Consider the following 23,485-nt stretch of genomic DNA (forward strand, 5'->3'; position numbering starts at 1 on the left):
TGCAAGAGAGGCGCTCTACATCGCGATGTAGCTTGCTGTCCAGGTTTCGAGAGGGTGCGTTTCTGGATGGGGTATCGAATAATATATTGCTTCCCCCTACTTATACCTCCCGAGGAGGTCACGAATGTAAAATTAGAGAGATTCGAGCGCGCACGAAGGCTTCCGACAGTCGTTCTTCCCGCGAACCATAACGCGACTGGAACAGGAAAGGGAGGTAATGACAGTGGCACGTAAAGCGCCCTCCGCCTCACACCGTTGGGTGGCTTGCGGAGTATAAATGTAGATGTAGATGTAGAAACCCCTCAGCTCCAGAGAATGTTTTATTATTTGCCTGTAACGCACTGATATTAGAACAAATTTCTTCATTTCCGTCTACGTTCACAAACTTCTTAGGCCCTCAAACTAGTGGTTCCGGTCAGCGGTGACCATCTTAAGATATGCACCAACACATGGGAAAAACACAAATACAGCTAGTGAATTGTCTACAGTTTAAAAGAATTAAATACTGACATACTTGTGAAAATTACGCGCTCTAAGTATGACGAGTCGTACTTGTTTTAAAAAGATATCCTATTACAATGCAACTATAGTGCCATCGTAGAAAGATAAACACAAAAACATCTTAGTACCATCGCACGTACATAAAACATGGTGTGTACTAGTCATTGTTAACAGAGCTACTGTTCATAACAAAGTGCTGTATAGTGACCACAAAATGTTTATGTCGTACGCTCGTCAGATGTCGCTACTGTAGGCTGCACATATTCTTCGATCATATAATTGTACTAAATGGAACAAAAGAAGAATACAATCAGTAAAGACTGTAGATTGTTAAAAATGAAATAGTTAAGTGCCAATAATTCTGATACGCTCTTGTGGTAAACTTTAGGTGAAAATACACTCCTGGAAATTGAAATAAGAACACCGTGAATTCATTGTCCCAGGAAGGGGAAACTTTATTGACACATTCCTGGGGTCAGATACATCACATGATCACACTGACAGAACCACAGGCACATAGACACAGGCAACAGAGCATGCACAATGTCGGCACTAGTACAGTGTATATCCACCTTTCGCAGCAATGCAGGCTGCTATTCTCCCATGGAGACGATCGTAGAGATGCTGGATGTAGTCCTGTGGAACGGCTTGCCATGCCATTTCCACCTGGCGCCTCAGTTGGACCAGCGTTCGTGCTGGACGTGCAGACCGCGTGAGACGACGCTTCATCCAGTCCCAAACATGCTCAATGGGGGACAGATCCGGAGATCTTGCTGGCCAGGGTAGTTGACTTACACCTTCTAGAGCACGTTGGGTGGCACGGGATACATGCGGACGTGCATTGTCCTGTTGGAACAGCAAGTTCCCTTGCCGGTCTAGAAATGGTAGAACGATGGGTTCGATGACGGTTTGGATGTACCGTGCACTATTCAGTGTCCCCTCGACGATCACCAGTGGTGTACGGCCTGTGTAGGAGATCGCTCCCCACACCATGATGCCGGGTGTTGGCCCTGTGTGCCTCGGTCGTATGCAGTCCTGATTGTGGCGCTCACCTGCACGGCGCCAAACACGTATACGACCATCATTGGCACCAAGGCAGAAGCGACTTTCATCGCTGAAGACGACACGTCTCCATTCGTCCCTCCATTCACGCCTGTCGCGACACCACTGGAGGCGGGCTGCACGATGTTGGGGCGTGAGCGGAAGACAGCCTAACGGTGTGCGGGACCGTAGCCCAGCTTCATGGAGACGGTTGCGAATGGTCCTCGCCGATACCCCAGGAGCAACAGTGTCCCTAATTTGCTGGGAAGTGGCGGTGCGGTCCCCTACGGCACTGCGTAGGATCCTACGGTCTTGGCGTGCATCCGTGCGTCGCTGCGGTCCGGTCCCAGGTCGACGGGCACGTGCACCTTCCGCCGACCACTGGCGACAACATCGATGTACTGTGGAGACCTCACGCCCCACGTGTTGAGCAATTCGGCGGTACGTCCACCCGGCCTCCCGCATGCCCACTATACGCCCTCGCTCAAAGTCCGTCAACTGCACATACGGTTCACGTCCACGCTGTCGCAGCATGCTACCAGTGTTAAAGACTGCGATGGAGCTCCGTATGCCACGGCAAACTGGCTGACACTGACGGTGGCGGTGCACAAATGCTGCGCAGCTAGCGCCATTCGACGGCCAACACCGCGGTTCCTGGTGTGTCCGCTGTGCCGTGCGTGTGATCATTGCTTGTACAGCCCTCTCGCAGTGTCCGGAGCAAGTATGGTGGGTCTGACACACCGGTGTCAATGTGTTCTTTTTTCCATTTCCAGGAGTGTATAAAGACATACTTAACAACAAGCTTACAGAATTTGCAGGATATTATAAAATGATGAAATAAATAGGGAAAGAAGCCAAATGAATGAAAAGAGACTGTATTAAGTAATCAGTGCCCTCTGTCAGCGCAACCGCCAGATTATCGCTAAGGCGAGAAGTGCTCAGAGGAACTTAACCAGCAGAGGGACCCCAGTACCGTGCGAGACGCCGTTCCCAGAAAATAATGTCAAAACACCATACCTTGTACATCTTAGGCTTGCGATGTTACAAATAGAAACCTGCCGAACATTGTTAAAAAATCAGTTGAATGTCATTCATAAATGTAAATACTCGCAATTTAAAGTTTATAAATATTCAGCTTCCGGTGTTACATGAGAATGGTGAAGATTCGATAACTAAAGAGGCTTGATAACTCATGAAATATGTATATAGGAGAGAGGCGTTCGGGGATTAAAGTAGACCACTGTCAAACGAAGCAAAGTAAGCACAAGGTACAAAATCGCTCTGCCCATCGAACACTTTTGATGGCTTTTGTTTTCTCGCTTTATACATTTCAAGCCCTTCTAATAAATTGAGAATGCGATCCCTTTGCATCCTGTGGAGAAAACACTTATTATTCTCAATGCTCCCTATAGAATGATCAGTTTCTGATAATTGGTTTCGCAAAGCAGTTTTCTTACGTGGCTATGAATGCTCCTTAAACCTCATTTTAAGAGAATGACCGGTTTGGCCTATGTAATATTTATCGCAGTCATTACACTCAATCCCGCATACTTCAGAGCCATCAAATTTATCACATGCCCTTTCCCCCCTGTGCTATAGTACGCGAAAGCGGTTATGGCCTCTGTGCCCGGGATGCACAGTAGAGAGCTGCACAGCTAGCCAATTAGCGCTCAGTCTGTTTTCCGCGTTCCGTATTGGTTAAGCTTCCGTTATATTTGAGCGTTTCGTGTTTTATGATTGACTGATTTCTGTGGTATTGTGTATGTTCTGTGAGTTTTGCCACAATGGCTGAAACACCTAGAAGGCCCCAAGTGTTCACGAAGATGGAAGGGACCTTATTTTTAAAGTGTACTCGCTCTTCGAACATGGAGCAGATTCTGGCGAGGAGATCTGCGACGTTGCCACGATGTCCCGCAGCAAATTCCTACAAAAAAGGTCCTTTTCATTTACCTGTAGGGCTAATAGTTTGAACGTAGCAAGGGAGAGAATATAAAAATCTCGACCATGTTTTTTGAAGGCTAGATATAACGTCGCGGGTTGCATACAACGACAGTGGTAGGGGCAACAGAGTACCCTGTATAATCAACTAATACGAGAACACACGGGAGAAACAAACATCAAAGAAGTCGACAGTTTACGTAAATAGATTTACAATGCAAGGCGTAAAATTCCGTTGCAATTACTTACTAGTATTCAGAATGTTCATGTTGGTCAGAACACATTAAGTGTGAAAACTACACGCGAGGCGGAGTTGTTAGTACATAATGATGTTGACAATAGTTGTAATATTGTGTGAAGCCGAAGATCTGGAGATACATAGTTATTGTGACAAAATATATGTTGACAGAACTTTCGAGTATTCCATAAAGTTTGTCGTCAACTATTTACAATCCTTGGGCTTCTTAATGGCCATTACATTCTAGTTGGTAGGTACGTCTTTGTTGAACGATGGAAAGCATCTTATCAGCCTGTCTATTCAACAGTTATTGATAAATGTAAGAATCTATACCTGAAATTATCTCCCTCCAAAAAATTTTCATACTTTGAAGGACGGTTTATGAAAGTTCGAAAGGGAAGTGCATACTGCTGTAAGAATCCAAGGACATACATTTTATGTAACACAGAGCTAGTGGTGAAAGATACAAACAATGAGATTTGCTCACGACTATTATTCCAGGAATGAAATCGGAAAGTTTTTGTCCTATATATTTCGTTTGCCAGTTCTTGACTCTGATACGGCTGGTGGCTGTTTTTCTGAGGACTTAATGTCAGCGATGCATGTGTCGGAAAAACTACAATCGTTTTGCGATTACTACTTGATACTTGTATAGAACGTAAAGCACTCTTTCGTTCATCCATGTGAGTAGAGGTCAGTTGCAGTAGACAGAGAAGCACAAATGCTTGGGAACATTTCCACGGCAAGTTCAATAGTCAGATCTACCCCTGCCGACCAGAAGTATTCATATTTCTTGAGCAAATTCAATTCGACACCAAAATTGTCCTAAAACGAAGAAAAAGGAACGAAGTTCTCTCGCTTTAAAATTCGTGATGTAGCGAACGGCGAAGTTTAAAACTGTGAAAACTCCAAGAACGCTATATGTGAAATTAGTTTCCTACATAATAGACCACTTCCATACAGTAGGAGGCGTGGATCCTGTACCTGCTCCTTCACTTACGTTGTTCGATGCGGTCGCGCAATTTCATCCATAAAAATGAAGACAGGGCCGAATGTAAGTCGCAGATGGCGAAGGAGGCCGTGTAACAGTAACGGTGAGTGTACCGTGTTCAAAGATTTTGAGATCAGTATGCCCAGGCAACGTTATGCCTTCCCAGTCCATAACAAATGGACCACCAGAACGCTCATGTTTGACAACGTTTCTGGGTGCTTTAAGTGTTCCCACCCTTCGCCAGTCTTTCCTGAAGTAATTTAGCCACTAACTCCTCCCTCCTAACTCCGCAAATTGTCTCGTGGAGCATTCCGACCAAGCCTAGGGTAGTGGAAATAATCGAAGAATGATGGAGCATTTTATTAACTCTGTCTGTGTGTATGAGAATTCCGTACCAGTATCCCAGCAGCGTGTTTAAACCATTATTCAGCATGTGGCTGTCCAGTTGATTCGGATCCCTTGTCTCAGGTTATCTTCTGTCATGTCCTCTAGAAACAGAACCTATGTTTGCAGGACACTGCCTGGTAGGATGCGTAGCTTCCCCTCCTGGTCTCGGAGTCAGACGAGAAGATTGCAGGCGTTCCTTTTTCTAAATACCTCCAGGCACTATGTCGAGCGAGAGAAGGAAAGATAGAGCTTACATGGTTTCAAAGAACGATATATCTTAACTTGAGTCATTATCATAGTACACAAAGACAGCCTGATTATTACTTTAGTCTTCGATCCGTCGATTCACTCCGTTCTTTTGACTAACTGTAATTGAAGCGCTGTGACCTACAGCCTTTAATATCCATTCCGTCATTTCCCAGTCGGCTTTAGATGTCATTCGCAAGGATTTCAGCGTCTCTCCAGCTTATTCGGTGAAACCCAGAAAAGACTCGTGAATACGTGTAGTCTCATCCGCAAAATCTAATTCTAAGAATCTGACAACTTACGACATGTGTTCCAGATGTGTCTGATCAAGAATCGATTGCTCACCTCGTGAAAAAAAAAACATTATTTCAAATAATTTCCATTGAGTAAGTCTATCCTGCTGCTCCAGAATGGACAAGGGATCCGACTTGGAGGACAAAAGGCAACACATTCTGAATCCCGATTCTTTGGACAGAGATTACACCACACAGGTTTCCCTTGAACTACTGTTTGTTCATTGATCGTTTACTTGTTGACTAATATTGTCTGAATGAAGGACTTCCAACCATACTTCACGACTTCAGCCCTCAGTTGGTTTCTTTGAGAAACGTCTATAGTTCTATGTCATTCTGTGGCAAAACATCTGATATGAGATGCTTAAGTTTCCCAAGATTCTTGCCACTAGTTTATTCAGTCGTTTCAGCTGTTGGAAATTATTCACTTAGGAAGCCATAGTCTGCGGCGGCACTGTCCAAGGTCTTATTGGAATCTTCAGTCGAAGCCTATTCACAAGAGGACTTACAGAAATCCATTTTGCTGCAAGCTTCGCCTACAGGTTTTGATGTAGCATCATCTGGAAGCTTAGGCAGTTCAGCAGGTTTCACTAATGACGAATTACTTGTTCGGGTAATTCCCAAAAACGACTTGAGACATTTGCTGTAGTTGTCTGCTTGTTCTGTCCTTAATTTCCCCCTCTTCTGTCTTTCTGTTACACATTCCTCATGTTAAAGGCGATGCAAGGAAGGATATAAAATAAGTCATTGCAAAGTAACCACGTAAATCGCTACAGTATTCCAACCATATAACGACTGGCTCATTTCTTCAGCCATCAAAGAATAGGATCTGAAAACATTTCTGAAAGTTTGGGAATCACACTATCACACACTGTCAGTTAATCACCTGATCACTGACCGATGACTGCAGCGTATCCTGGCTAGGGGTCTGTTTTTATACAGTAATAATTCTTTAAATACGTATGCATTTATATGCCAAAATACTAAAATATGCAAGTGAAAAATGCACACCAGTTATTAGAGGGACTTACAGCTTAACGTTGACTCCGAACCTCGATGTTACTCGGAATTTTTCATATACGCAAAGCATTTCAAGAGGTGAATGTGAAGGAAAACTGAAGACCAACTGGGGATAGAACTCATAACATTTGAAATTATAAATGGCTCTGAGCACTATGGGACTTAACATCTATGGTCATTAGTCCCCTAGAACTTAGAACTACTTAAACCTAACTAACCTAAGGTCATCACACAACACCCAGCCATCACGAGGCAGAGAAAATCCCTGACCCCGCCGGGAATCGAATCCGAGAACCCGGGCGTGGGAAGCGAGAACGCTACCGCACGACCACGAGATGCGGGCATTGGGAATTATAGCCTGCCACTTTGTAAATGGGGGGGGGGGGGGGGAAGGCAGGCTTCGTATGGATAGTGAAAGCGATGTGTTCTGGCTGTATCCATCGTCTGTACCATCAGATTACAGTGACCTCGCCTGATAGTATTATGCTCCCTGGACCGAGGTGGCAGCGAGCTCCTTCACGTCTATCTGGGATTTAGACTGCTTATTAAAATTAGTTGATTAATTAAGGGCCGGCCGTTGTGGCCGAGCGGTTCTAGGCGCTACAGTCTGGAACCGCGCGACCGCTACGGTCGCAGGTTCGAATCCTGCCTCGGGCATGGATGTGTGTGATGTCCTTAGGTTAGCTATGTCTAAGTAGTTCTAAGTTCTAGGGGACTGATGACCTCAGAAGTTAAGTCCCATAGTGCTCAGAGCCATTTGAACCATTTTTTGATTAATTAATGGAACAGGGGGACACTACAGACAGTAAAAGTCAGACAGCTCAAGTAAAATTGGATAGAACATTGAAAGCCCATAGAAATACGAGAGAAATGTAGGGCAGCCTTGTTACAGAGAAGGGTGGAACTTGCCAGTTCACAATTTTGGACTACACAGGCAATCGACAGGCTTGCTGTGGGACAAGCCAACAGTGCGTGAAAACACATAAAACACAAGGAAAAAACTGACATTTAGTCCAGCCATAAGAGCGAGTATTGATACAGTACATTAGAGAAGAATCTCCCTGTTTTGAATCACAAACGAAGGTAATGAGCGATGAGTAGACACTTGTTGCGGTCACGCAGACAACATCAGTGGACCGTGGCGCCATTAAGTTAGTAGATTGTTCTGTCTGGCACCACTAGCTCGAGGGTAGTACAGACTATCCCTCTTGCGGCATATTGCCAATATTTATGAGGAAGAGTTCGTATCTGTGGGTTGTGTCCTCCAAAGGTCTTGCTTGCCGATATATATACTAGAGATGGGCAAAACTGTTCTTTTCAGAGATTGGATCAGAACTGTTCACTCCCTGAAATGAACTAGCTCTTTTTCATGACTCACCACTCATTCACAACAGAAAATAAATGGAAGGCACTTTGCCCTTTAAACTTGGTTTATTCCAGTACTATACCTGTATTTTGATCTTATTTGATCCTATTTTGAAGTAACACAGATAATGAGTAAGAATTTTGTATTGTTTATTGAAATTTCCACGATATAACAAAGTTTTTGATTATTGATTTATTTTGCACTATCGTGGTTTTTTGGGTTATCGGAAAATGTTGTAACTTGAGATTTACATTAACAATATATTTGGCTATAATGTATTAAAATTTCATTAACCTCGTACAAATACATCGCAAGCCATATATTTTTAAAGTGAACATTTCCTTCCGAAGACGCCTAAAATCGCAAAATCCGTACTACAATAAGAAAAAAATATATAAATTTGACTGTAAGACCAAAGTGCTGCATATAGCCTTCTGCAGAATAAAACAAGGAAAATATTGGTGTATCACTTTTGCTATATGTTTATCGGTTCGCTCGTAATTAAAGTGTAAATTCGAGTGATCATAATAAAAAATCCTATAGTAAGAGGAGCCGTCAGGAACCTAATCTGATCAGTTTAAACAAATAAAAATAAAATAAAAACAAATGATGTATACATAACATAATTATGTAATATACGTAGCGGTATTAGTACGAAGAACAATATCCAGTAGAGACGAACTCCGATGCAGAGGCGCTGAGTCAAGCAGATGGAGCCGCGAGCTGTATTACTGCGTGAGCTAAGACCGCAGAGAGCAGAGTGACACCTGAGTTGCTTTGCTCAACGCTCTGGCTAGAGTCGAGAACGGTGGGGTGAGCGTTGAGCGGGCGAGTTCCGAGGGTGGGGGGAGCGGTGAGCGGCCACCAGTCACCCGCTCCGAGACAAATCGTCCGCTCTCTTGCGAGCAGGTTGTTGCAAGTAGTTCTTATGTTCTCCGCTAGGAGGCTCTCTGTCCTGTTGCTCGCACCAACCGCCCAGAGGGCAGGACGTGCGACTGAAACGATCGCCGACGGAGTGCTATGCGAAGTTAAGGTGCGCCAGACACCGCACGCGGCAGAGGAAGCACAGAGGGGGCACGGCATATGTGAAACAAAATCCAATGGGGCACTGCACAATGCAGGCAGCCAAGGCAGAAGCAGGGCAGAGGCCGGCGCCGGCTGTGTTGCGTGGCGTACTGTGTGCTCTGACCGGCAGAGGCCCCGCTGACCTGCTCCGACTCTCTCTCTCTCTCTCTCTCTCTCTCTCTCTCTCTCTCTCTCTCTCTCTGCTGTGGGAAACGTTTGGAGCTACCGTTCTTTTCTTCTGAATCACTGATTGTTCACTCCTTTGAAAGATTCAACTCTATGAATTAGTTCAGGAGCGGATCCCCCATCTCTAATATATACGGGTCCGCTGGACCGAAAGGAGGAGGCACGGATTTTGAGGATTGGCGGTAGCGTCGCGACAAGAGGTGGTCACGCGGTCCGAGCGGCCGAAGCCACGAGCTATGCAGGGAGGGCCTGCGCACAGCGAAAATACTGTAGTGCATCACCCGGGTCAGCGCCGACGACAAACAGCAGGTCGACATCCCGTCGGTTGGTTGGCAGCATTCGTGTCGGACGACCGCTCGTGGCCTGGCTGCCCTCTTCTACCTGGCTTTCATCGGCACCACTCAGTAACCAAATGGTTCAAATGGCCCTGAACACTATGAGACTTAACATCTGAGGTCATCACTCCCCTAGAACTTAGAACTACTTAAACCTAACTAACCTAAGGACATCACACACATCCATGCCCCAGGCAGGATTCGAACCTGCGACCGTAGCAGTCGCGCGGTTCCGGACTGAAGCGCCTAGAACAGCATGCCCACCGCGGCCGGCCCACTCAGTAACCTCCGCGACGCACCGAGGATCGATGAAACTGCTTGCTGGTAAAGGCGAGTAACATTCTATAGTCCTCGCGATGATTTGTGTCATTGTCTACCTGAGCTCCTAATTATTTTCTGGTTTGTGCTCGACCCTCAGAGGTTTACTCGGTCGGCTCTTTCGTCGTAAATATAGGCCGTAGTATTGTACTAGACACTAGTTGTCGTTTTAAAATTTGTTCCGATATTACACTGCCTTTCTTTCTGGTTTATACCCGATCATTAATGTTCTAATGAATCGGCTGCTGGTCATAAATACAGTCGGAACAATTGTACTAAGGCACAGGTTACCGCTAAACAAAAAGGGTCTTGTGTTTAGATTTAGATGTTAAACGGTTAAGTTCTTTGATTGTACGAGGGCAGTTCAATAAGTAATGCAACACATTTTTTTTTCTGAAACAGGGGTTGTTTTATTCAGCATTGAAATACACCAGGTTATTCCCCAATCTTTTAGCTACGCAACACTATTTTTCAACGTAATCTCCATTCAACGCTACGGCCTTACGCCACCTTGAAATGAGGGCCTGTATGCCTGCACGGTACCATTCCACTGGTCGATGTCGGAGCCAACGTCGTACTGCATCAATAACTTCTTCATCATCCACGTAGTGCCTCCCACGGATTGCGTCCTTCATTGGGCCAAACATATGGAAATCCGACGGTGCGAGATCGGGGCTGTAGGGTGCATGAGGAAGAACAGTCCACTGAAGTTTTGTGAGCTCCTCTTGGGTGCGAAGACTTGTGTGAGGTCTTGCGTTGTCATGAAGAAGGAGAAGTTCGTTCAGATTTTTGTGCCTACGAACACGCTGAAGTCGTTGCTTCAATTTCTGAAGAGTAGCACAATACACTTCAGAGTTGATCGTTTGACCATGGGGAAGGACATCGAACAGAATAACCCCTTCAGCGTCCCAGAAGACTGTATCCATGACTTTACCGGCTGAGGGTATGGCTTTAAACTTTTTCTTGGTAGGGGAGTGGGTGTGGCGCCACTCCATTGATTGCCGTTTTGTTTCAGGTTCGAAGTGATGAACCCATGTTTCATCGCCTGTAACAATCTTTGACAAGAAATTGTCACCCTCAGCCACATGACGAGCAAGCAATTCCGCACAGATGGTTCTCCTTTGCTCTTTATGGTGTTCGGTTAGACAACGAGGGACCCAGCGGGAACAAACCTTTGAATATCCCAACTGGTGAACAATTGTGACAGCACTACCAACAGAGATGTCAAGTTGAGCACTGAGTTGTTTGATGGTGATCCGTCGATCATCTCGAACGAGTGTGTTCGCACGCTCCGCCATTGCAGGAGTCACAGCTGTGCACGGCCGGCCCGCACGCGGGAGATCAGACAGTCTTGCTTGACCTTGCGGCGATGATGACACACGCTTTGCCCAACGACTCACCGTGCTTTTGTCCACTGCCAGATCACCGTAGACATTCTTTAAGCGCCTATGAATATCTGAGATGCCCTGGTTTTCCGCCAAAAGAAACTCGATCACTGCCCGTTCTTTGCAACGCACATCCGTTACAGACGCCATTTTAACAGCTCCGTACAGCGCTGCCACCTGTCGGAAGTCAATGAAACTATACGAGACGAAGCGGGAATGTTTGAAAATATTCCACAAGAAATTTCCGGTTTTTTCAACCAAAATTGGCCGAGAAAAAAAAATGTGTTGCATTACTTATTGAACTGCCCTCGTAATTGCATTAGTTATAATTTGAACAAACTGTTGTACTAAGCTGCGCGTTGCTGTCTTTGAAAGACCGGGCCATTATGGGTGTATTTTTAACTGGATCTTGTGGTTCCGTCGAGTGAGTTCTCTTGTAATAAGTGTTCACAAGTAATGTTTTAAAACGTTCCTTCAGAGCGGTCTCCATAATTGACAATCAGTTTAACTTTTAAAATATTAACAGCCAACTGTCACCAGGGCTTTACTCAGAGTAAGATTGTCAAAAGGGACGAGTTGGGATCCAGTCGCACCTTGGCTGCCGATTGATATTAAGAAGTTGCTTGCTTTGAAGTAAGCCTTACCATTGTCCTAATTGTTTCCTATTCTGTTTAATCTTTAAACATAGGTGCGTATCTTGACCCCGAACCTTTCGACATACAGTTTCTAAATTAAAAATTACGTCATCTGTTTGAGTAATTGAAACACTCTTGCCACCAATATTGCTGTTACAGTTTTCATGTGTTGCGGAAGGGCATTTAATAAGATAGACTGTGTCCAGCGCGATAGTAAACATCGCTGTTTCACCCGATAACGGGCGGGCTGCAGGTCCGGTCGCCTAGTAACTACTGTCATGTTGTTCTTGTTTCGATTTCTCCTGCAAAAGCTTATTCATTTTACAAATTTGTTAATTTTGTAAAGAGAAACAAAATTTATGTTTATATATTGTTAAGTAAACAGGTTGTGCTAAAAGAAAGTTATATTGGTGGGTCCTCCCTTCCACGTTTTCCTTAATTCCAGTAAATACCACGTCTGAGTCAGTGCGACAAAGATTACAGCTCTAACACTGTAGATAGCTTGAAGGTAATTCTTCGCATTGAAAATCGCGAATTTTCAGCTTAATCATGGACGGATATCCTTCGAGCACGTTATAACAACTACCAAGTATTGCAGCGAACTGAGGCCGAGGGGGCGTCTCCCAGCAGTTTTGTAACTTCAGATCCTCGCAGACTGTGTGCCTCTTCCGAGAACAAATGGTCCCCTGCAACCAAATTAACTGGGGGCGGACATTCTGATGGTAATCGGCCTTTCTGCCTACGGTCTAAGACCCAGAGACAGATGTACTCCGCAGTATTTGGATGATTCGTGGTGCCATGCCGGCATACAGGCCCCTACGACCGTCACACTGAACGGAGAATGTGTTGAAAAATAGGGTTTTGTAGCGAAAAGAGTGGGGAATTATATTTTAAATTAGAATCCTGAATAAAACCAATCTGGTTTCAGGAAAAGATGTGTTGCATTAGCTATCGAACGTCCCTGGTAGTATTGTTGAACTGTTGATCGCTGGATATCTTGGTACCTATTCCGTTAGAAAAAGAAAATAAAACCTTTACTCACAGCTCATAGATAGAGGTCGCCAGTTACAAATATTATGATAAATGTAAATGTCGTGTGACTAGGGCCTCATATCGGGTAGACCATTCGCCAGGTGCAAGTCTTTTGATTTGACGCCACTTGGGCGACTTGCGCGTCGATGGTGATGAAATGATGATGAGTAGGACTATACAACAACCAGTCCCTGAGCGGAGAAAATCTCCGACCCAGCCGGGAATCGAACCCGGGCCCCTAGGATTGACATTCTGTCGCGCTGACCACATTTTTTTTTTTTTTTCGTTGTTGATCGTTGTGTTTGGTCGTTGCGGACGTCACAATGACATCCGTTCAAGTTCGTTTGTTGATCCTTCCACTCACTTTTTTTACTACAGAGGCCAACCGGCTCTCTGACCAAACACGCTGAGCTACCGTGCCGGTATAACGAAAGTAAACTTTTCAATCGAGGGAAGACTTGAACCAAGGACCTCTCGTTCCGCAGCTGCTCACGCTAACCACAGGACCACGGCGCTCCTACCACTCAGCTACCGGAGGCGGACACAAATATTATGATGATAAACCTGCGTTGAATTAAAGACCTTACTGGGCCAACACAAAGAAAGAAGCTGTTAAAACATCAATTTTCTGTCTTGCGTTAGACTTGCACAAGTTTTAGAACCTCACCTGTTGGCGAGCAGTCGCGTTGTCTCGTGGAGGGCAGCCCCAAGCAGGTCCAGGGCGACGGGCGTGGGCTCCCTTGGAGGGCGGTCCAATCCGACGGCGCGACGGGCCTGCGAGAACGCCTCGTCCACTGCTGCCGCCGTTACACAACCCTTCCTGCGGCACAAACAGATGACAGCACTATGAAAATGCGTCCAGTCGACATCAGGTTGGTGTGACTACCTGTGCTACATAAAAGTACTGCCACATCCCTATCCGACTTTAGTCTTTTACCAAAACTGTTAACTCGCATCCTTCCACAATTAACTAGCCTAAAAGCCTTATCTGTCCTATCCTCGCCCTTTCCAACGTACACTGAAACGCCAAAGAAACTGGTATAGTCATGCGAATTAGCAACATCTATATAAAACAACAAGGCTCTAGCACTTGTCAGATCGGTTACAGCTGTTACAATGGCAGATTATCAAGATTTAAGTGAGTTTGAAAGCGGTGTTACAGTCGGCACATGAGCGATGGGACACAGCATCTCTGAAGCAGCGATGAAGTGGAGATTTTCCCGTATGGGCATTTCAGAAGTGTACTGTGAATATCAGGAATCCGGCGAAACATCAAATCTCTGATATCGCTGCGGCCGGAAAAAAGATCCTGGAAGAACGGGACCGACGACGACCAAAGAGAATCGTTCACCGTGACGGAAGTGCAACCCTACCACAAATTTCTGCAGTTTTCAATACTGGGCCATCAACAAGTGTCAGCGTGCGAACCATTCAACGAAACATCATCATCATGGGATTTCGGAGCTGAAGGCCCACTCGTGTACCATTGATGACTACAAGACACAAAGCTTTATTCTTCTCCTGGACCTGTCAACAACGACATTGGGCTGTTGATGACTGGAAATATGGTGCCTGGTCGTACGAGTCTCGTTTCAAATTGTATCGAGCATATGGACGTGTACAGGTATGGAGTCAACCTCATGAATCCATGAACCGTGCATGTCAGCAGGAGACTGTTCAAGCTGGTGGAGGCTCTGTAATGGTGTGGGGCGTGTGCAGTTGGAGTGGTATGGGATCCCTTATACGTCTCTGACAGGTGACGCCTACGTAAGCATTCTGTCTGATCATCTGCATTCCGAAGGACTTGGGCAATTCCAGCAGGACAATGCGACACCCCACACGTCCAGAATTGCTACAGAGTGGCTCCAGGAGCACTCTTATGAATTCAAACACTTCCGCTGGCCACCAAACTCCCCAGACATAAATATTATCGAGCATATCTGGGATGCTTTGCAACGTACTGTTCAGAAGAGATCTCCAGCACCTCGTACTCTTACGGATTTATAGACAGTCCTACAGGATTCATGACGTCAGTTCCCTCCAGCAGTACTTCAGACATTAGTCGAGTCCATGCCATGTTGCGGCACTTCCGTGTGCTATGCATCCTGTAAATTCGATGATCATAGCCCAGTTATCTATCCCATCCTCTGCAATCCAGGGCTGCTGCCAGACCTACACTAATACCTCCCATTTTCCAGATACCTCCATATCCTGAAAGCTGACAGTTGTCTCCATTTATTTAACCACTCGAAAAAAATTTAACTATTTGTAACTCATATCAGCCGTTTTCCCCCTCAAGCCCTAGTGAAGCCTGTAATTTATGTGGCGACGACAGTTAACCTTCGCAAGCGCGACGGAAAACACTCATGAGTCTCAGAAGGAAACGATTAACTAGTACTACGAAAGGGATAAGTGAACCTGCAAAGATTATGAACTCTTATTATAATTGATATCGGCTTATAGGGAACTGTCCGTGCAATGTATATGTTTATGCAATTTATATGATCTGAAACAACTCTGAACCTTACTTAAATACAAAAACACTGACACTGAACGCAAAACGAGATTTTCTTTGACCATTGAGGAGTGCAGAACTGCAGCGCGTGCTGGCTGCGTTGCTGCATTTACTATTTGCCTAAAAATGCTGAAGGGCAATGGCCTAGCCGCAGTGGATATACCGGTTCCCGTGAGATCACCGAAGTTAAGCGCTGTCGGGCGTGGTCGGCACTTGGATGGGTGACCATCCAGGCCGCAGTGCGCTGTTGCAACTTTTTCGGGGTGCACTCAGCCTCGTGATGCCAATTGAGGGGCTACTCGACCTATAGTAGCGACTCCGTTCAAAGAAACCCATCATAACTACCGGGAGAGCGATGTGCTGACCACACGCCCTTCCTATCTGCATCCTCACCTGAGGATGACACGGCGGTCGGATGGTCCCGATGGGCCACTTGTGGCCTGAAGACGGAGTGCTTTTTTTAAAAAAAATGCTGAAAATCATGTAAAATACGATAACAATCGTGGTGTTGAGAAATATTAAAGATATTTGTGAGTGTTGGTGCAATTAAACAGGGTATAGAATCATAGTGTGGCCTGTGCAGACTATGAGTTTACTTAGGCACATGGTTGAGGGAAAAAAACAAAGGAATATTCGAAAAAATAGGCACCAGATTTGTTATTAACTTGCTCTATTAGAAAACCACTCCTGTTACAGAATAAGGAGACATAGATTAAACCCATTAATCAACATAGAAATTCAAAAGTAATTACAAAAGAAATAGGGCACTTTATAACATACATGAAATGATGTGAAAGAATCAAACTGACTTCTTACAAAATGAGCGGGATGTTTCGTTTCTAGTGTGACCATGGATAGTAATAGAATGCCCGGATATTCCAGTCCACGGGGGCACACGACTGAAACCCCTCCAGAAGGAACTAAGTTCGTTTTCAATCAGAATGCAAAGTAAAAGTAAGAAATTTACTGTGCCTACCCGCGACATCACAAAAATAAGTTCGTCGCTTATAAATGCACCCGATTACTTTTGCATTGTGTTACTTAAGCCAATAGCATGTAGCGATTGCACGAACAGATTTACAGCAGTCTGAAATGAAATAGCAACTACCGACTGCGTTGTACGAGAGTTGTACAAGTCAGTACACCAATGATACCAGCGCGTCTACGTACATACCTCTTTCGATGAGACGGTATAACGTCATGTTAATGTATCAATGAAACGGGACAAGGCAGAAATCAGATGCATTAAAACCCTTTATATCCAACACGAAGGTAATTTCCTCTTTCCGATCCATAATTCACACCAACAACAGGCCTACGTCCTTTTCTATGTCCTCCCCTTTGATCAAGGCTACAATACCTCTCCCAGCCTTTTAAACCACCCTCGCTCCTTCCCACTCTGAGCCCTATGTACACACCTCAAATCCCAGCCCAACATCACTCAGAAATAGTGACCCTTTCATCTGGATTGTCCGATATCCCGTCACCGTTCCACCCTGTCTTCCTTCCTACCCACGCATCATCTACTGGCAGCTGACCTAGATAAACTTTCCAGATAGGTCATTGTCATCGTCTCAGCACCAGTCATACCATCGTCATCTGTGTTTTACAGCAAAATATCAAAAGGAATCGTTTTTATTGTTTTTAAACCTATTACTTTAATCTTTTAACTGTCACAAAAACTAAATTTTAATACTATATGGCCGAAGGAAAATAATATGATCGCACATGCAGATTATATCCATCCACAACCATACAACAGGCTTGTCCGACCAAATCTTTCCTTTGCCAATGTGATCTGGGTCTCTGCAGCCCCAAAATTTTACCACTCCTTACAAGTGGGAAGAACATAATCATCACAAAAGAAACAAAAAACACATGCTAATCATTTCAAACACAAACTTCTGCGTCAGCTGTGAAGTCGACACGTACACAGACGACTCTGTCACTATAACCAAACAGGCTTCGCCACCACGCTAGCTTCATCCACTTTTAAACGAACAGAGCGAATGAACGAACGGCTCTTCCTGGTAGCAACTTCCTTACCATCGCACCTCAAGTTGTTGTACTCGTCTTGGCTGTTTTAGAAACAAATCTACGAAATGTGATAGCTTGTTCACTCTCTTTTGTATCGTGTGAAATATGTTCAGCAACAATCAACATCTTCGAAGTCAGCGAATGGTTTCACACACAAGTGAAATAGCGCAATCTCTTTCAAGTGTTCAGACTGGTACCGACTGAAAAGGAGCATTAAGTATGTCCAATGGTCAACTAAGGCGTCCAGGTAGAGGTGGCTTCATCTTGGCAAGCATCCTTTATGTGGAGCTCGTAATGGGCATGTCCGACATTATTAGAGACTCTGTTGGGCACCAACACCGTCATCTGGACGAAATGTGAAAGGTCTGGTAAATGCTGCCAATTTACGTAGATCTGAAAAGACAGACAGATTTCCGTGAACATCACCTCGGGACGGCCCCCTAGTGGTATTAAGGCGTCTTGACATGCCGGATGGACACCCAGCGCCTGCTTTTTCCTACAGGCTTGGAACATTTCCAAAATAAAAGCCAGGTGAAGAGAGCCGGCAAACAAGACCGGAGTTGGGCGGTACAAGGAATGCTTTTAAGAAAGAACTTTCCATATGATTTTACATGATAACCCTGTAATTCATACTTAATTGTGAGGTGGAGGGTGAATGCGTGTGCCCTTTAGCAGCAAACGTTGTTACAAAGTAATTCAGTTGGCGAGACAAATAATTCGAATTGGCCAATCAGATGTATGGACGAAGCGAATTTTGCAGGGAGAATGGGCTACTATGTGTTAGCTGTCATGCAAGACACATTGTTTCTAGCGACTAAACATCTGGTGAGAAGTCGTGTATGATTTTGTTCATTGTCACAAGCGAAGACAGTCAGTGGGAATCACTGCTGTTATCACTCAATGAAATGAAATGATCGTATGGCATTGTTGGCCGGGAGGCCCCATGCGGGGGAGTTCAGCCGCCGTATTGCAAGTCCTTTTTAGATGACGCCACTTCGGCGACTTGCGAGTCAGTGATGATGAAATGATGATGGAGGACACACAACACCCAGTCATCTCGATGCAGAGAAAATCCCTGACCCCGCAGGGAATCGAAGCCGAGACCCCATGCGCGGAAAGCGATAACGCTACCGCAAGACCACGAGCTGCGGACACTCAATCAATGAAATGTGCAATAGCACTCCCATAAAAAATGCGCTTGATAATGTTCCTTTTGCGACCAAGTAATATCTTAAAAGCTAGGAGAATGACCCAGAGATAGTAATACAATGCGCATGCCAAAGTTTCTTTTGGATCGTAGTGTGTGATGAAACGACATTAACTGTTTCATTATTGTGCTTTTAAAGGGTAATTAAAAACAACTATCTGTGATCCATACAGATCTACACTACCTGACAAAAAAATTAAGCACCCAGATGGTTGGACGTCAGTGTAACTTTATGCACTTACACACCATTGACGGGAATGTAAAAGATTAGAATGCAGTTTTCTGTGACAGGTAGAAGGGCTATCAGAGCGCATTAGTGTTGTTCTCTTGTGTTGGTACGAGAACTGGTGGGGTATATAAGGGCCATTGACAGCGATCACTGTGAAGGACGTGGAGATACTGCATACTCGTATGAGACAGCGTTATCAGCACCTGACAGAGTTTGAATGAGGCCTCACTGTGGCTCCCAATTTGGCCAGCTGGTTGAATCGTGTAATAACGCTTCACATCTGCGCCAGCGTCCGAGAAGAAGTAATGGACTCCCTGCAGCAGTGTGTGTCATTCTGCACTATTGGTTGGGTCCAACAGCAGTTGGGCTAGGCAATTACTGTCCCGTGCGTAGGCTGCCGTTAACATCACAACACAAACAGCTTTGTTTGGATTGGTGCTGTGACTGGGAAGCATGGAGACTGCCGATGAATGGCATCAGACTGTGCTCAGCGCAGTGTTTAATGCAACTGGCTAGTAAGCAGGAAATCACAGGCTCGAATCACGGTTTAGCGCACATTTTCAGTCGTCGCCACTGATTCCACATCAAGTGCCGATGCAGCTGACATCAGTAGTCCTTTTCCTTTCCCCTTCCACCTTCAATTTGCATAACATCCAGATTTAGTTTTTCCCAAAAGACTCAAGGCGAGTGCCAGCATAATTCCTATGGCCAAATTCCTTCTCCACCATTATGCTATCTGAGCTTGTGCTCTACCGCTAATGACCTCCCCATCGATGGAACATTAAACACTAATTTTCCTTCCTTTCCGCTAACTTAGTTACTAACTTGGAACTGCATTCTTTTGCACAAAGTTCCAACTATGGAAAACATAAAAGTGTACAATCCTTTTTATTACATACAGTTTCTCTTGCCTGTCGTCAGTAAAATAGCACAGATAACTTGATGATTCCCCTCTTAAACTGAGATTAGTATTAATTTCTTGAACCTCCTTCCGAACTACTTCGGCTGTTCCTGAACACAATTACTCTGCTTCATACCCTATCTAACACTGTCGAATTGTGAGCTTCACTTTACTCTAAAATTTCGCACTTGTCCGAACTTCACTCCAAAACTTCATGTTTAGCGACCTAAAGGGTGCTTGTCCAAGAGTTCACATTGTGGTGAGTGACTGATTTATCTGATGTTAGGCGCCGTTTCATTTAGTGCTGGATGTAGTTAAGCTTCATATTTGACGTTAATTTCTGTCAATTACATAAGTTAACTAGCCTTTTCCCCATGACATTACCGGCGTATACATTAGATACACTCCTCTCCCTCTCTGTGACCACATCTTCCTCTCTCTGTCAACCTCATTCTCCAACTTGTATTTGTCTATCTCTTCCTCCCCACTCTGCCTGCATATTCTCCTCTCAACCTCTTTGTACATTTCGTCCACTCCCTCTCTCTGACCATATGTTGCTCTCCCCTCTCTCTGACCATAATCTCCTCCATCTCTCTCTCTTTCCATCTCTGCCTACCCCTCTTCCTTCCCAACTCCCCACTACCACTCTATACATTCCAACTGCCTCATTCACCTCCCCCTTGTCCACTCCCTCTGTCCACTTCCTCCTCCCTCTCATTCTGTCCATCTCGTCCTATCTCATGCTAACCCCATCCATATTCGTCGGATTGTATAGTGCCTGCAATAAATTTCAATAAAGCAGCTGATACTATTACCACAACAAACCAGTCAGGCAGTGCAGGCTACACATCACGGGCTTGAAAATCATTCATTTTCCCCTGACATAGAGGTCACTGTACAACTAGGTCAGTGAAACAGTCCAATAACAATTCAACACAACATGCCTGTCATGCAGGGCAACCTACATGTCAGTGCCCAAAAAACTATTTCTTGCCCATGACATATAGGCTGCTCTACAAAGCAGTTTGATGTGGCAGGCCAATACCGTTCCCACACAAAACACATGTTGTGCAGTACAGCCTATATGCCAGGGACTGAAAAAAAGTGTTTTTGCTTGTATCTCTGCTCCTATCGAAGCTAGAAGGTTATAAAATCTACAGAGCTGATACTCATTAGGCCTGCTGTTTCTGTGCCAATTTTGGCTGAAATCGATTCAGGGATTTGGGAGAAATCTTGGACATTTACACATACACATATACACACTGCTTTATAAATACAACAAATGACAAAATAATTGCACTTGCTTGCAACATTTTTAATTAATGACAAATAAAAGAATAAGGTGCTCTAGCTACAAGAAAGTAAATATAGTACTTTATGTTGTTTTGTTTCCTCAGATACACTGTCTGGCAAAAAAGGTGAAACATCCATATGGGGTTAAGGAAACCAAATAAAACTACACTGATTGTGATGGTATGTGATCTTATTTCACTGATCACAAAATCAAGTCAAGTTTACAAAAAACTCGGGAGTATAAACCCTCTTATCAGTGTCACAATGCATTCATTTTGGCCTGTATGCATGCACTCATTCGGTTTGGAAGGGTGTTACAAAGCCATTTATCCTATCCTGAGGCTATCTGGCCCACAACTATTGTCACTACTCCTCAGTATACTGTAAACTGGCAGTGGGGCGGAGTTGACAGCGGAGCAGGTTCTACACATGTTCTATCAGCGACAGATCTGTTGATCTTCTGGCCACAAGAGAACTTTAACATTACGCAAACAGTTGACAGATACACATGCCACATGTAGAGAGCACTGTCCTGTTGAAAAAACACACCACGCCGGCCAGTGTGGCCGTGCGGTTCTAGGCGCTTCAGTTTAGAACCGCGTGACCGCTACGGTCGCAGGTTCGAATCCTGCCTCGGGCATGGATGTGTGTGATGTCCTTAGGTTAGTTAGGTTTAAGTAGTTCTAAGTTCTAGGGGACTGATGACCTCAGATGTTGAGTTCCATAGTGCTCAGAGCCATTTGAAAAAACACACCACGATTATGTCAAATGAAAGGTAACACATGAGGATGCAGGAAGTCTGTGGTGCACCACTGTGCCTTCAGAGTTTCTTCAACCACTGCCAGCTGTGACTGGAACTCATATCTGATGGCTCTCCACACCATGATGCCAGGAGTAATGCCACTGCGCCTGTTCAAAACATTGGGAGAATTGCACCTCTAGCTGAGTCGCTGGCATACTTGCCAACAATGGTAGTCAGGGTTATTGCACAACCATGATTTATCGCTGAGCACAGTCTCATGCCATTCATCGGCAGTCTCCATGCTTCACAGTCACAGCACCAATCCAAACAAAGCTGTTTGTGTTGTGATGTTAACGGCAGCCTACGCACGGGACAGTAATTGCCTAGCCCAACTGCTGGTAACACATGAGGATGCAGGAAGTCTGTGATGCACCACTGTGCCTTCAGAGTTTCTTCAACCACTGCCAGCCGTGACTGGAACTCATATCTGATGGCTCTCCACACCATGATGCCAGGAGTAATGCCACTGAATATAGAATCAGTGCGTAGTGGGAATGTCCGTGTTACTGATAAGTCGCATATATGTACAGTATTTAATAATCACTTTCTGAATATAGCAGGTGAACTAAATAGAAACCTAGTCCCAACAGGGAATCACATAGTGCTCTTAGAAAAAAGTGTTCAGAGACTGTTACCTGAAATGCTCCTCCATGATACTGACAAGAGGGAGATTGAGTTAATAATTAAATCACTAAAGACCAAGATCTCTCATGGATATGATGGGGTATCTAGCAGAATACTGAAGTATTGTTCCATGTATGTTAGCCCAGTACTTAGCCATATCTGTAACTTTTCCTTTAGGAGTGGTCGGTTTCCTGACCGATTAAAGTACTCGGTAGTGAAGCCACTTTATAAAAAGGGAGACAGGGATAATGTTGATAATTATAGACCTATTTCTATGCCATCGGTGTTTGCTAAAGTTATCGAGAGGGTTGTATATACAAGGTTACTGCAGCATTTAAACTCACATAATTTGCTGTCAAATGTACAGTTTGGTTTTAGAAATGGCTTAACAACTGAAAATGCTATAGTCTCTTTTCTCTGTGAAGTTTTGGACGGATTAAATAAAAGGTTGCGAACGTTAGGTGTTTTCTTTGATTTAACGAAGGCTTTTGATCACAAAATATTGCTGCAAGAGTTGGAACATTATGGAGTAAGGGGAGTGGCTTACAACTGGTTCGCCTCTTACTTTAAGAACAGAAAGCAGAAGGTAAATCTCCGCAATATTGAGAGTGGTAATGATGTTCAGTCCCAATGGGGCACTGTTAAATGGGGCGTTCCCCAAGGATCGGTGCTGGGGCCACTGCTGTTTCTTATTTATATAAATGATATGCCTTCTAGTATTACAGGTGATTCAAAAATATTTCTGTTTGCTGATGACACCAGTTTGGTAGTGAAGGATCTTGTGTGTAATATTGAAACATTATCAAATAATGTAGTTCATGAAATAAGTTCGTGGCTTGTGGAAAATAATTTGATGCTAAATCACAGTAAGACTCAGTTTTTACAGTTTCTAACTCACAA

At 44.6% G+C, this 23,485-nt stretch overlaps 1 protein-coding gene across 1 annotated transcript in view; it reads right to left on the reverse strand.

The window, feature by feature from the left end:
- The window catches only part of LOC126455977 (peroxidase-like), a 136,207-nt gene that overhangs the window by 107,765 nt on the left and 4,957 nt on the right, over positions 1–23,485 (reverse strand). Inside the window, exon 2 of the mRNA XM_050091733.1 lies at positions 13,645–13,797. Coding sequence (XP_049947690.1) covers positions 13,645–13,797 — 153 coding nt within the window. The remainder of the gene's footprint in view (positions 1–13,644; positions 13,798–23,485) is intronic.

Source organism: Schistocerca serialis, chromosome 2 (assembly GCF_023864345.2).
Source record: "Schistocerca serialis cubense isolate TAMUIC-IGC-003099 chromosome 2, iqSchSeri2.2, whole genome shotgun sequence".
In the NCBI taxonomy this organism is placed as follows: domain Eukaryota; kingdom Metazoa; phylum Arthropoda; class Insecta; order Orthoptera; family Acrididae; genus Schistocerca; species Schistocerca serialis.